Source organism: Otolemur garnettii, unplaced genomic scaffold (genome assembly GCF_000181295.1).
Source record: "Otolemur garnettii isolate 467f Iridium unplaced genomic scaffold, OtoGar3 scaffold00010, whole genome shotgun sequence".
Taxonomy (NCBI): Eukaryota; Metazoa; Chordata; class Mammalia; order Primates; family Galagidae; genus Otolemur; species Otolemur garnettii.
The window spans coordinates 28,681,499-28,694,175 of NW_003852405.1; the positions used below are offsets into that span (position 1 = coordinate 28,681,499).

Below are 12,677 nucleotides of genomic sequence, written 5' to 3' on the forward strand. Positions count from 1 at the left end.
TTTTTTTTTGGCTAGGGCTGGGTTTGAACCTGCCACTTCGGGTATATGGGGCTGGTGCCTTACTCTTTAAGCCACAGGCACTGCCCCTGCTTGTTTGTTTTTGAAACAAAGTCTCACTCTTGTACCCTGAGTAGAGTGTTCTGGCATTATAGCTCACAGCAACCTCAAGCTCTTGGGCTCAAGAGATCATCTTGCCTCAGTTTTTCTGTTTTTAGTAGAATTGGGGTCTCACTCTTACTCAGGCTGGTCTTGAACTCCTGAGCTCAAGCATTTCACCTACCTTGGCCTCCTAGAGTGCTAGGATACAGGTGAGACCCACCATGCATTTTAATACTTTAAGTATTTTCATACTTTCTAAAATGCTTTGTAGTGTTTGCATTTACTGATGCTGAAAAGAGAAATCTAGGAAGTACAGTTAATATATAGGAACTGATACATATTAAACTTAAGTGATCCATAATTGGATTTATGACTCATGTCCTTGAACATATTCTTACCTTCAGTTTTCTGATTATTACGAAGCTTGAAGCAGTTGGATTATTCACATCAAGGTTGCTTTGGGGAATTCCAGTCATCGAAAGTTTGGTTTTCTTTCTTTCTTTTTTTTTTTTTTACAGATGATTTCAGTTATACTTGGAATTGAAAGAATGATGTTCATGAGCCCATCACACGTCTTTTGTAATGAATATAGACTATAGTGTGGGGTTTGGCCCAGTATAGACACCAGTTTGTTCCAGTTTCCTTATTATAGAAAAATGTAGTAAATATTTATTGGTCATGCCCTACTTGTAACTTGTAGGTGGTATTTCTTATATTTGTTTGGTCAAGTACAAGCAGTTATTTGCCCCAGTCTAAAAGTTAAAAATCTTTCTGAGAGGGAAATGACTTAATATAACTATAGTTCTGTAGCTGAAGCTTTCTTACAGTAGAACTCCCCAGGCTCCTGAATATATAATGAGAATAACAAGGAAATATAATGCAAGCCACACATTTTGTTTAACCCAGCATATCCAAAATATTACCCTTTTCTGTTTAGTATACAAGTTTTTGAGATGTTTTATATTCTTTGTTCCAAATTTTCAACATTGAGTGCATGTTTTATACCTAAAAGTACATGTTAGCTCTGGCTAGCCACATTTGCAAGTATTCAGTAACCACATATTGGATATGGCTACCTTGTCAGACAGTATAGCCTTAGAATCCCACAGTGTTCACATTCTCTGTGCCAATGCACATCTTTTGAACTGTCATAGGAGAGAGCCATGGCAAGAAATTTTATCTTGTGATAGAATTAAGATCCAGATTTTCTTTAAACCTTCTTGGTCTCTCCTTAAGATTGCCGATTAATTGCTTTTTTGGTTCTTATGGGAGTATATCGGAAGATTAATTCGAAAGGTGATTATTTGTTAATTTCCCTGAAGTATTGATGGTAGTAATAAATTGAACTTTAATTTTATCAAGTGAATTTTCTTACAGTGATACTAAAAAATATCTAGCACATATGTATTAGGAAATAAATGAGGCAATGTAGCAATGAATAATATATAGTTTGTCTTGCTATCCTTAACAGTGGCATGTTTTCGGTTTTGTTTTTTTTTTTTTAAGATTGCAGCAAAAATTGGAGGTGATGCTGGGACGTCACTGAATTCAAATGACTACGGTTATGGGGGACAAAAAAGACCTTTAGAAGATGGAGGTAAGTGGTAGTCATGAGTATTGTTTATACAGTGTTTAGTTGAAGTAATTTTCATTATTTTTGACATGTTTTATTGAGACACTGCTTTTATCATAAGATTTTAAAAATTAGACGGATTATATTGGCCTCAGGGGAAAAAACAGACTTAGACAAGGTAGGTAGAATTTGACTCAACCAGGTTTTGTCTTACTAGAAAACATTCTGTTTTCCCTCTTTTAGGTTTGCATCAGATCGATAGTTTGCACAGATACCTTGTTAATAATATTGGGGGGAAAAACTATAAATTAAGAGACACTTCATTGGTTTTATTGTACATAAGTGAATCTTTAATGTTATATTGTTTTCTATTTCGTATTTTCATTTAAAGGTTAAAGTTGCTATAGTTTGCTATAGAGTGTTGCAGTTTATAGCATTTTTTATGTTATGTGTTTTGTTTTAGTACTTTGGGTTTCAGGTTTAACTTTAAACATGTGTATTAAAACTGGATTTATAGTGCTTTATATTTTTTTAAAAACATAATTGTTGAAGCTTCTGAACTTACAAGTCTGCACATATTTTTGTTTTAGTTTTGATGTGTGAATTTTGATATTTTCTTTTTGCCCTTATTTTTTTAAAGGAGGATTCTCACTGAGCTTTTAGAATGTATTTATACCTTTTGACCCAGGAGTACTTGTGTCTTTCATATTTATGGTGAGGTTTTCAATATACAAAAGAAATGAGCTAATGATGCTTCAGATGTTGTATGTAATGCATTCTTTTTATTTTATGTGTAGATGGCTCTTGGACAAGTCCGAGCAGTACAACACACTGGGAGGGAATGCCCTCTCCTTTTAAAGGCAGGAATTTTTATTTATTACCTGTGTTTAGTATGTAAACGTGAAATAACCCAGTGGTTTCTTAGCTGGACACAAATACTTCTTGGATTATGTGTCTGAATTTTTGCTGCACAGCATTCTTCTGCTTAATCATTTATGTTTGAAGGGGCGGGGGGAGAATGTAGTACTTTCAACTATAGGTTGTTTGTTCCAGGGTATGCATTGTATTCATCTGTATAATGGATTTAGATGGAGGTAGTCACGTAGTTGGTTTGAGTTTTTCTGCTGAAGTTTTATGCCATAAATGTTCATTTAGGAATAAAGAACAGTTTAGATTGAGATTACCTTGAAATGTGAGTTTTTATTTTGGGATTTTTTTTGTTTTGTTTTGTTTTTTGCTTTTTTTGGTCATAGCTTTGTGGTCATCGTCAGATTGATAGATTTTCATGTTTTGGTAGTTTTTCCCTCCAATCTTCAGTTCCGGTAGTAGAAGCATCATTAGCTTTTAGCAGGTAATAATAGTACTGAACCTAAATACTGTCTTGTATCAATTTAAAGTGTTTAACATATGTGAAGGTCAGTGATACAAAGAGAATTATTATAAATATCTGTACCTCTTTTAAACTAGAGAGTGAAAGAAATGTAGTTTTTCTTATAGATTACTGAGATTGGGTTGAAGTTTGGTAATTTTGGTTCAAATGATAAACCAGACCCTGAGATATTTCAGTAAATGGTTATATTAATAATCTTGCTTGGGAGGACAGAAGTTTTGTATTTTTTTGGCAAAAAATTTAAAAACTCTTAATTTTTCAGATCAACCAGATGCTAAGAAAGTTGCTCCTCAAAATGACTGTAAGTATTTATTTTAAACTGGGTTAAGAGTTAACTGAATTTTTGGGAGGCCAAGGCAGTTGGATTACCTGTGCTCACAGGTTTGACACCAGCCTGAGCCAGAGTGAGACCCCATATCTAAAAATAGCTGGGTGTTGTGGCAGGCACCTGTAGTCCCAGCTGCTTGGGAGGCTAAAGCAAGAGAATTGTTTGAGCCCAAGAGCTTCAGGTTGCTATGAACTGTGACACCACAGCATTCTACCAAGGGTGACAAAGTGAGGCTCTGTCTCAAAAAAAAAAGTTAACTGAATTTTAATATTAAGGTTTGGTATCTTTGAAGTTGGTCATATTCCTTTAGAGAGTCCAGTCTGAATTTCTGTGTAAAAATATACCCTTTTCTCCTATTTTACAGTTTCGCAATTACAGCCAGATAGATTGGTTGCTGGGTTATTTCACATATTTATTTTATTTAACTACTACTTTTTCAGGGACACAGGGTCTCTGTTGCCTGCGGCCTCAACCTAGCTCACAGCAACCTTAAGTTCTTGGGCTCAAGTAATCCTCCTCCCTCAGCCTCTCTAGTAGCTGGGACTATAGGCAACAGGCCCGCCTCAGACTCCTGAGCTCAAGCAGTCCTCAGGCCTTCATCTCCTGGAGTGCTTGGGATTATAGGCATGAGACACCAGGTCTGGCCTAATTACTCCATTCTTAAACTGTGTTCGTACCACTTAAAAAGAAAAAAAAAAACTGAAAAAGTTTTCTGTGCCGTTGCTAATATAATGTCTGCATTTTCACTGTTTTTAGATGTTCTGTGTAAAATTTTACTCTTTAAAGTATTATCTTTGCATCAGAGAGAGACTTAGAATACTTTGTTATTATATTCAATATATAAGTATTCGATTATATACTTATTCAGTATATAAGTATATAACCTGAATTGTGAATTCTCATTTTATTTTTATCAATTTTTTTTTTGTAGCTTTTGGAACACAGTTACCACCAATGCATCAGCAACAAAGGTATGGTCAGAAGCTTCCCAAAAAGTACTTTGCAAGTTTTAGTTAAGTTATATGTACACATAGAACCAAGGTTGTGTGTTGTATGTGTCTGCATTTGTGTGTGTGTCTGTGTGTCTGTATACTTCATTTTCCTTCACTTGAGAAGATAACCATTTTTCTTTTTGAGTGAAATGCATTTAGAATTTGGAAGAATAGCTAGAACATTTTAGAACTAGAGTAATTAGAAAAACTGTTAAGATGATATTCCCCAAACTCCAACTCCTTTACAGTTTATTCCTTTAAACCATTCCATTTACCATCCCTTCCTGACTGGATGTTTATCACCGTAAGGTTTTTATTTTAATTATGTAAGTAATAAGGCCATATTTTTGTCAAGAATATGTGCTTAGAACCTTAGTTTAAGCCATCAGGAGACATCAGATTTCTCATTTTTATTAGATGATTACTTTTCGTATGTGAATAATTTCTCTTCGAAGGTAAATGTTAGTTTCTATTATTTCTTAGCAGGTCTGTAATGACAGAAGAATACAAAGTTCCAGATGGAATGGTTGGCTTTAGTAAGTAACCTAACTTTTAAAGTTTTGAAAACATAAAGTATCTACATTATAATCATTTAGCAAATGATTTTCTTTTTCTTTTTTTTTAACTAGTAATTGGCAGAGGAGGTGAACAGATCTCACGCATACAACAAGAATCTGGATGCAAAATACAGATAGCTCCTGGTAACATTTTTCTTTTGGTCTAATCAAAGTGTCTAGAAAGCGAGGGTGTGTTTTAGGTTTCTAGTGATAAGGATGCTACGTATTAATCTTTTGACCTAAAATTTTCTTTTTTTCTTTTCTTTTTTTTTTAATTGTAGACAGTGGTGGCCTTCCAGAAAGGTCGTGTATGTTAACTGGAACACCTGAATCTGTCCAGTAAGTATGAAAATCTTAAATGTCTTCTAGTAATATGAACTTTGTTTTTGTCTTTCATTATAGCTTTCTTTTATATTATCATCTCCTTTAACTCCAAAGTATATGCCTCATGCCTCTCAGTTCAGGTTCATCATTTGAATTATTGAACACAGAAAATGATGTAAACTCTATGTATATCTACTCCAGTCTTTACATGAGAAGCTGAATGTAGCCTAGAGAAAAATATACAATTATATTGACTGTCACCTAAAACCCAAGTTAAGCTCAAAAGGACTTTTGAGGTACCTACAATTTCTCTAGTTCCATTCACTCTCTCCCCCTTTTCTCTAAGGATTATTTATTAGTACTGTCTCTCACTCTCCTACAAATCTTTAGTGTCTAAGCCCCTCTTTCCCGTTTAAGCTTATTTACTGGGAGAACAAAAGCAAATCCAAAGAAACAATTCTGCCTTTCTCTGTCCTCAGTTTTCATTTATTCTCTATACCTATAGTATTCAGATATTATTTTTTGGTGTGTTCATGCGCCTAGGGCCAGCCCTTCCTTCCTATTAAAGGTCATGTCCCTGCAGTTGAGGGGACATATAATGAATGATTCATAATTCTGAATAATTATGAGAAAAAATACCAAGAGTTGCTTATGGATAGATGAGGCATGAGAGAAAGATAAAACGTTATCGTTAGTTTTCTACATAATTTCTGACACCACACAGACATTCCTCAAAATCTCAAAAACTGTGCCTAAACCCCACATTTCATTTCTCTGCTTTCTTTTACAAAATTTCTTTAATGAGGTGACTGTACTTAACCATACATCTGCCTGTTTTAATGTTTCTTGAGCGCAACATTAATTGAACTTCTATTCCAACTATTTCATGGAAATTTCCCTGAAGATCACAAATGAAATGCCACATCATTCAGCCTATCAGCAATATGACATAGTGAACCGCTTCCTCCTTGAAATATGTTATTTGTTTGACTCTGGGACACCTACATAATGGGCTGCCCTTTCTCAGTCTTTTTTGGTGGTTCTGCTTTAACTTCCTGGCCCTTCCTCATGGAAGTGCTTCAGAATTCAGTCCTTGTATGGTAGGTACATCAACACAGACCTATCAGATCACTTCATTCAGTCTATTAAATTTCATTTGATACATGTTTTTATATGCTCTTGGATTTTTATTTTCAGTCTTAATCTCTTTCTTAAATTACAGCTTCATACATGTGCTGCTCACTCAGTATCTTCACTTGAATATCTATTAGCTATGTCTTTAGATCATTAAAAACAGAATCTGGGGTGGCGCCTGTGGCTCAAAAGAGTAGGGCTCCAGCCTCATATGCCAGAGGTGGCCGCTTCAAACTCAGCCCTGGCCAAAAACTGCAAAAAAAAAAAAAAGCCAGTATCTGCTTTTTTTGGTTTGTTTTTAGACAGAGTCTCAAGCTATTGCTCTGGGTAGAGTACCGTAGCGACAGCTCACACCAACCTCAAAATCATGGGCTTAAGCGATTCTTTTGCCTTAGCCTCCAAAGTAGCTGGGACTATAGGCAACTGCCACAACACCCGGCTATTTTTTTTGTTGTTGCAGTTGTCATGGTTTAGGTGGCCCTGGCTGGGTTCAAACCTGTAAGCCTCAGTGTATGTGGCCGGCATCCTGCCCACTGAGCTTTGGGTGCCGCCCTAAAAACAGAATCTTTGATTTTTACATCATCCCCAAGCTACCCTTTTTTTTATTCGTCTTAATTATCTCATCTCCCTGTTTGGGCAAATGTGTTTTTTAGTTTTCATCTTTCTCTTATGTCCCATTTATCCATAAGCAACTCGTGGTCATTTTTTTTTTCTTCACAATTTATTCAGAATCCAGCTTCTTGCCACCTTCTATGCCTTATTCATTTGTTTATATTATTGCAACGTGTCTTCATTCTTTTTACACTGTCCCTCAGTAGTCTATTACAGTAGAATAGCCATAGTGATCCTTTAAAAATGTAAAACTTGGGAGGTGCCTGTGGCTCAAGGAGTAGGGTACTCGCCCCATATACCAGGGGTGGTGGGTTTTGAACCTGGCTCCGGCCAAAAACTACAAAAAAAAGTACAACCATTTGTATCACTACCCTGCTCAAATTTCTGCAAAACCCTCCCTCTTTAAAGTTAACGTCTTGGCTCAGCGCCTATAGCTCAACTGGCTAAGGCGCCAGCCACGTACACCTAAGGTGGTGGGTTCGAATCCCCAGCCCGGACCCGCCAAACAACAATGACGGCTGCAACCAAAAAATAGCCGGGCGTTGTGGCGGGCGCCTGTGGTCCCAGCTACTTGGGAGGCGGAGGCAGGAGACTCGCTTGAGCCCAGGAGTTGGAGGTTGCTGTGAGCTGTAATGCCACGGCACTCTACCCAGGGGGACAGCTTGAGGCTCTGTCTCAAAAAAAAAAAAAAAAATAAAATAAACGTCTTTGTCATGGCCTAGCCTATCTGCCACCTTTCTCACTTCATTTTTTACTGTCTTCCATTAGCTCACTCTCTTCTAATCCCACTTAGCCTCCCCCTAGCCTTTTAGCACACCAAACATGTTCTCGAGTCCTTTGCGCTTTTGTAACATTTTCTCCCAGATACTTTTTTTTTTTTTTTGAGACTATATCACCCTCCTTTGAGCCACCTTTGAGACTATATCACCAGAATGCTGTGGTGTCACAGCTCACAGCAACCTTCAACTCTTGGACTTGAGCGATTCTCTTACCTTAGCCTCCCAACTAGCAGGGACTACAGGCGCCCTCCACAATGGTTGGCTTTTTTTGTTATTGTAGTTGTCATTGTTGTTCGGCAGGCCTGGGCCAGGTTTGAACCCGCCAGCCCCAGTTCATGTGGTGGGCACCCTAGCCACTCAGCTATAGGCATCGAGCCTCTCCCAGATACTTTTCATAGTAAAACTGTGCACTTCGTTTGGCTCTTATCTCTGTCAACGAGACCTCTCACATCTATTGCATGTCAAATGGCGTTCTTTCTCATATATGTGTGCAAACACACATTCCGTCCTTATCTTAATTTTCTTGGTAGTATTGAATATGACATGAAGTTAAGCCACTCCAGCAGAAACCCTTTTCTTTACTTCTCTAATCCCATTACCTAGAAGAGCACTTAATCTTAGCATTTTGGGAGGCCAGGATGGGAGGATCACTTGAGCCCAGGAGGTTTGAGTCCAGCCTAGGCAACATAGTAAGAGAACATCTCTACACAAAATTTAAAAAATTAGTCTAGCACAGTAGTAGACACCACGGGTGTCTATGGCGGGTGACAGAAGTGCTTCAAGCCCCAGCTCTTCAAAAGGCTGAGGCAGGAGAATGTCTTGAGCTCCAGAGTTTGAGGTTGCAGTGAGCTATGATGATACCACTGCATTCTAGCTCAGAGTGGGGAGCGGGGAGAATGCCTCAAAAAGTAAATAAATAAGAAATAGTAGCTGGGTACAGTGGTTCATGCCTGTAATTCCAGCACTTGGAAGGCTGAGACTGGTGGATTGTCTGAGCCTCATAGGTTAGAGGCCAGCCTGAGCAAAAGCAAGACCCCGTCTCTAAAACTAGCCAGGCATTGTGGCAGGTGCCTATAGGAGGCTGAAGCAAGAAAGTTTGAACTTGTGAGCTATTATACCATGGCACTATAACCAAGGGTGTCAAAGTAAGACTGTCTCAAAAAAAAAAAGAAAGGGTCTATGGCTCAGTGGGAAGGGTGCCAGCCCCATATACTGAGGGTGGCAGGTTCGAACCTGGCCCTGGCTAAACTGCCAACAACAAAAAAAAAATAGCCGAGTGTTGTGGCAGGCACCTGTAATCCCAGCTACTTGGGAGGCCGAGGCAAGAGAATTGCGTAAGCCCAGGAGTTGTAGGTTGCTGTGAGCTGTGACACCATAGCATTCTACCGAGGGCAATAAAGTAAGACTCTGTATCTTAAAAAAAGAAAGAAAGAAAAGAAATAGCTTTACGGCACGTAATTTTGAATCAGGATAGAAGGAGTATTATATTATTTTGTATTTCTCTGTTTGGAAAGCTTGGATGTTCTACTCCTTATTTTCTTAATATTAACTTGTTAACAGATCAGCAAAACGGTTACTGGACCAGATTGTTGAAAAAGGAAGACCAGCTCCTGGCTTCCATCATGGCGATGGACCAGGAAATGCAGTTCAAGAAATCATGATTCCAGCTAGCAAGGCTGGATTGGTTATTGGAAAGGGAGGAGAGACTATTAAACAACTTCAGGTATTGTTATATTTGTAAAATGATTGATTTTTGTCTATTTTTTGGTCATTTTCTTCTTTTTTATTAATACATATGATTTCTCTGATTATAACAGGAGCGAGCTGGAGTTAAAATGGTTATGATACAAGATGGGCCTCAGAACACTGGTGCCGACAAACCTCTTAGGATTACAGGAGACCCATATAAAGTTCAAGTAAACTTAACTTTCTACTTTATATAAAGAAGGAGTTTGGATTGGATGGGATTGAGCAAACATGCATGAATAATTAAAATGTTTTGAGACATGCTTTCTAAACTAACTTTTTCTACTTTAGCAAGCCAAGGAAATGGTGTTAGAGTTAATTCGTGATCAAGGTGGTTTCAGAGAAGTTCGAAATGAGTATGGGTCAAGAATAGGAGGAAATGAAGGGATAGATGTAAGTAAAACATCATTCAGAAATGGTTATATTCTAATCCATAAATACAATAGTAGTGTTTTTCCTGTTTTGCGTTAGATAGCCTTTAACATGATAGCCCTTTTTCTACTTTAGAATACAGAATTGTAGGCTCAGTGCCTGTAGCTCAGTGAGTAGGGCGCTGGCCACATGCACCGGGGCTGGCGGGTTCGAGCCTGACCTGGGCCTGTTAAACATTGACAACTGCAACCAAAAAATAGCTGGGTATTGTGGCAGGCACCCCCAGCTACATGGGAGGCTGAGGCAAGAAATCGCTTAAGCCTAAGAGTTTGAGGTTGCTGTGAGCTGTAATGCTATGGCACTCTACGGAGGGCGACATAGTGAAACTTTGTCTCAGAAAAAGAAAAAAGAATACAGAATTGTAAATTTGTCATCTTGTTGCCTTTCTGATATAAACATGCCCTTGTATATACTTTTATGATTTGATACACATAAATTTTTTAAGAAAATAGCTTTCTTAATACTTAGTCTTCTTTACATAAGGTTCCCATTCCAAGATTTGCTGTTGGTATTGTAATAGGAAGAAATGGAGAAATGATAAAAAAAATACAAAATGATGCTGGTGTTCGGATTCAGTTTAAGCCAGGTAAGTGAGTGTGTATGTCAGTCTTCTAAGTGTAATAGCAGTTTGTTTTGACATCCACGTATTTATTAATCCCACATGTGTGTTTCTTTGCTTTAAAGATGATGGAACAACACCTGATAGAATAGCACAAATAACAGGACCTCCAGACCGTTGTCAGCATGCTGCAGAAATTATTACGGACCTTCTTCGAAGTGTTCAGGTTTGATAGAAAGTTAACATTTTGGGGCAGTGCCTGTGGCTCAAGGAGTAGGGCGCTAGCCCCAAATACTGGAGGTGGCAGGTTCAAACCCGGCCCCTGGTCAAAAACTGCAAAAAAAAAAAAAATTTTTTTTTAAATTTTTGTTTTTACAAGATTTTCTTTCATCTACTCTGAACATGCCTTCCCTCATATTTTTATGTCAGTCCTCTTGATAAGTAATGCTTTAATTGCTAGCAAGTTAAACTTGCTTTAAGGTAGAAGCACCAGGAATTACTATGTAAGTGCCCTACCTTAGTCAACTGAATTAGAAAAAATAAATGGTAGCAGGAGCTAGGTGAGGTGACTCACACTTTTAACCTCCCAGATACTTGAGAGACTGCAGAGGAAGGAATGATTTGAGACCAGCCTGGGCAATATAGCAAAAAAAAAAATAATAATAATAATAATAGTTGGCAATGGTGGTGTGCGACTGTAACGCCTGTGGTCCTGGCTACTCAGCCAAGATAAGATGATTCTTAGAGGCCATACATAGTGAGCTATTAATTGAGCCCCTACATTTCCACCTGAGTAACATAGCAAGACTTCATCTCTAAAAGTAGATTGATAATTGATAGTCATTAATTTGGTGATTATTCGGGCTAAGGCATCTCTAACTTTGTGGCTCAGTCAAGTTTAGCCGGATCTGATGGCTCATGGCTGTAATCACAGCACTCTGGGAAGCTGAGGCGGGTGGATTGCCTGAGCTCACAAGTTCAAGACCAGCCTGAGCCAGAGCAAGACCTTGTCTCTGAAAAAAATAGTCAGGCTTTGTGGCAGGCACCTGTAATCCCAGGTACTTGAGAGGCTGACACAAAAGATTTGCTTGAACCCAAGAGTTTAAAGTTGCTGCTGTGAGCTGTGATGCCATGGCACTCTACCAGGGGTGACACAGTGAGACTCTTGTCTTTTTTAAAAAAAAAGTTTCTCTGTTCTTAACTTTCTTCTTATCTTTCTTTCTTCTTAGGCTGGTAATCCAGGTGGACCTGGACCTGGTGGTCGAGGAAGAGGTAGAGGTCAAGGCAACTGGAACATGGGACCACCTGGTGGACTACAAGAATTTAATTTCATTGTGCCAACTGGGAAAACTGGATTAATAATAGGAAAAGGCAAAGTATTTTAAATTATCTTAGTGCTTCACACATAAAAAGAGCAAGATTAAAATCTCATAGCATTGAAGAGAAAGAGGACCAATTGTTAGTGTAAGACATTTCTTTTGGCTCCAAAACTGGTTTGAGTGTTTCTTCATTTTTCTTTTTCTTTTTATTTTTTTTGAGACAGAGCCTCAAGCTGTCCCCCTGAGTAGAGTGCTATGGCATCGCAGCTCACAGCAAACTCCAACTCCTGGGTTTAAGCGAGTCTCCTGCCTCTGCCTCCCAAGTAGCTGGGACTACAGGCGCCCGCCACAACGCCCAGCTATTTTTTGGTTGCAGCTGTCATTGTTTGGCAGGCCCAAGCTAGATACGAACCTGCCACCTTAGGTGTATGTGGCTGACGCCTTAGCCACTTGAGCCACAGGCACTGAGCCTATTTTGCTTTTTCTTGAGTCCTACGTATTAAAATTTGAACTTGTGTTGGTTTATATTTATATTATTTTTTTCCTTTTTAATAAAGAGATAATAGCAAGACTTAAGTTGCTTTTAAAAGCAATTTATGAAAGCATATTTTTTTTCCACTTGAGCCACAGGTGCCAAGCCAAAAAGCAGATACTTTGTTAAGTTTTTTTTTTTGTTCTAATGAGACAGAGTCTCACTATGTATGTTGCCCTCAGTAGAGTGCTGTGGCATCACAGCTCACAGGAACCTCCAACTCTTGGGCTTAAGTGATTCTCTTGCTTCAGCCTCCCAAGTAGCTGGGACTACGGCGCCTACCACAATGCCTAGCTATTTT

At 38.4% G+C, this 12,677-nt stretch overlaps 1 protein-coding gene across 4 annotated transcripts in view; it reads left to right on the forward strand.

Annotated features, from left to right (window-relative positions):
* Window positions 1-12,677, forward strand: part of FUBP1 (far upstream element binding protein 1) — a 40,999-nt gene that overhangs the window by 6,427 nt on the left and 21,895 nt on the right. For 2 of the 4 annotated variants that reach the window (XM_003784211.3, XM_012801716.2), the window contains exons 2-13: window positions 1,606-1,696; window positions 3,325-3,363; window positions 4,322-4,361; window positions 4,866-4,918; window positions 5,012-5,083; window positions 5,221-5,278; window positions 9,349-9,511; window positions 9,606-9,704; window positions 9,826-9,927; window positions 10,450-10,552; window positions 10,651-10,751; window positions 11,755-11,896. In XM_003784211.3, coding sequence (XP_003784259.1) covers window positions 1,606-1,696; window positions 3,325-3,363; window positions 4,322-4,361; window positions 4,866-4,918; window positions 5,012-5,083; window positions 5,221-5,278; window positions 9,349-9,511; window positions 9,606-9,704; window positions 9,826-9,927; window positions 10,450-10,552; window positions 10,651-10,751; window positions 11,755-11,896 — 1,063 coding nt within the window. The remainder of the gene's footprint in view (window positions 1-1,605; window positions 1,697-3,324; window positions 3,364-4,321; window positions 4,362-4,865; window positions 4,919-5,011; window positions 5,084-5,220; window positions 5,279-9,348; window positions 9,512-9,605; window positions 9,705-9,825; window positions 9,928-10,449; window positions 10,553-10,650; window positions 10,752-11,754; window positions 11,897-12,677) is intronic. The other 2 variants (XM_023509939.1, XM_012801715.2) reach the window with 1 other exon arrangement.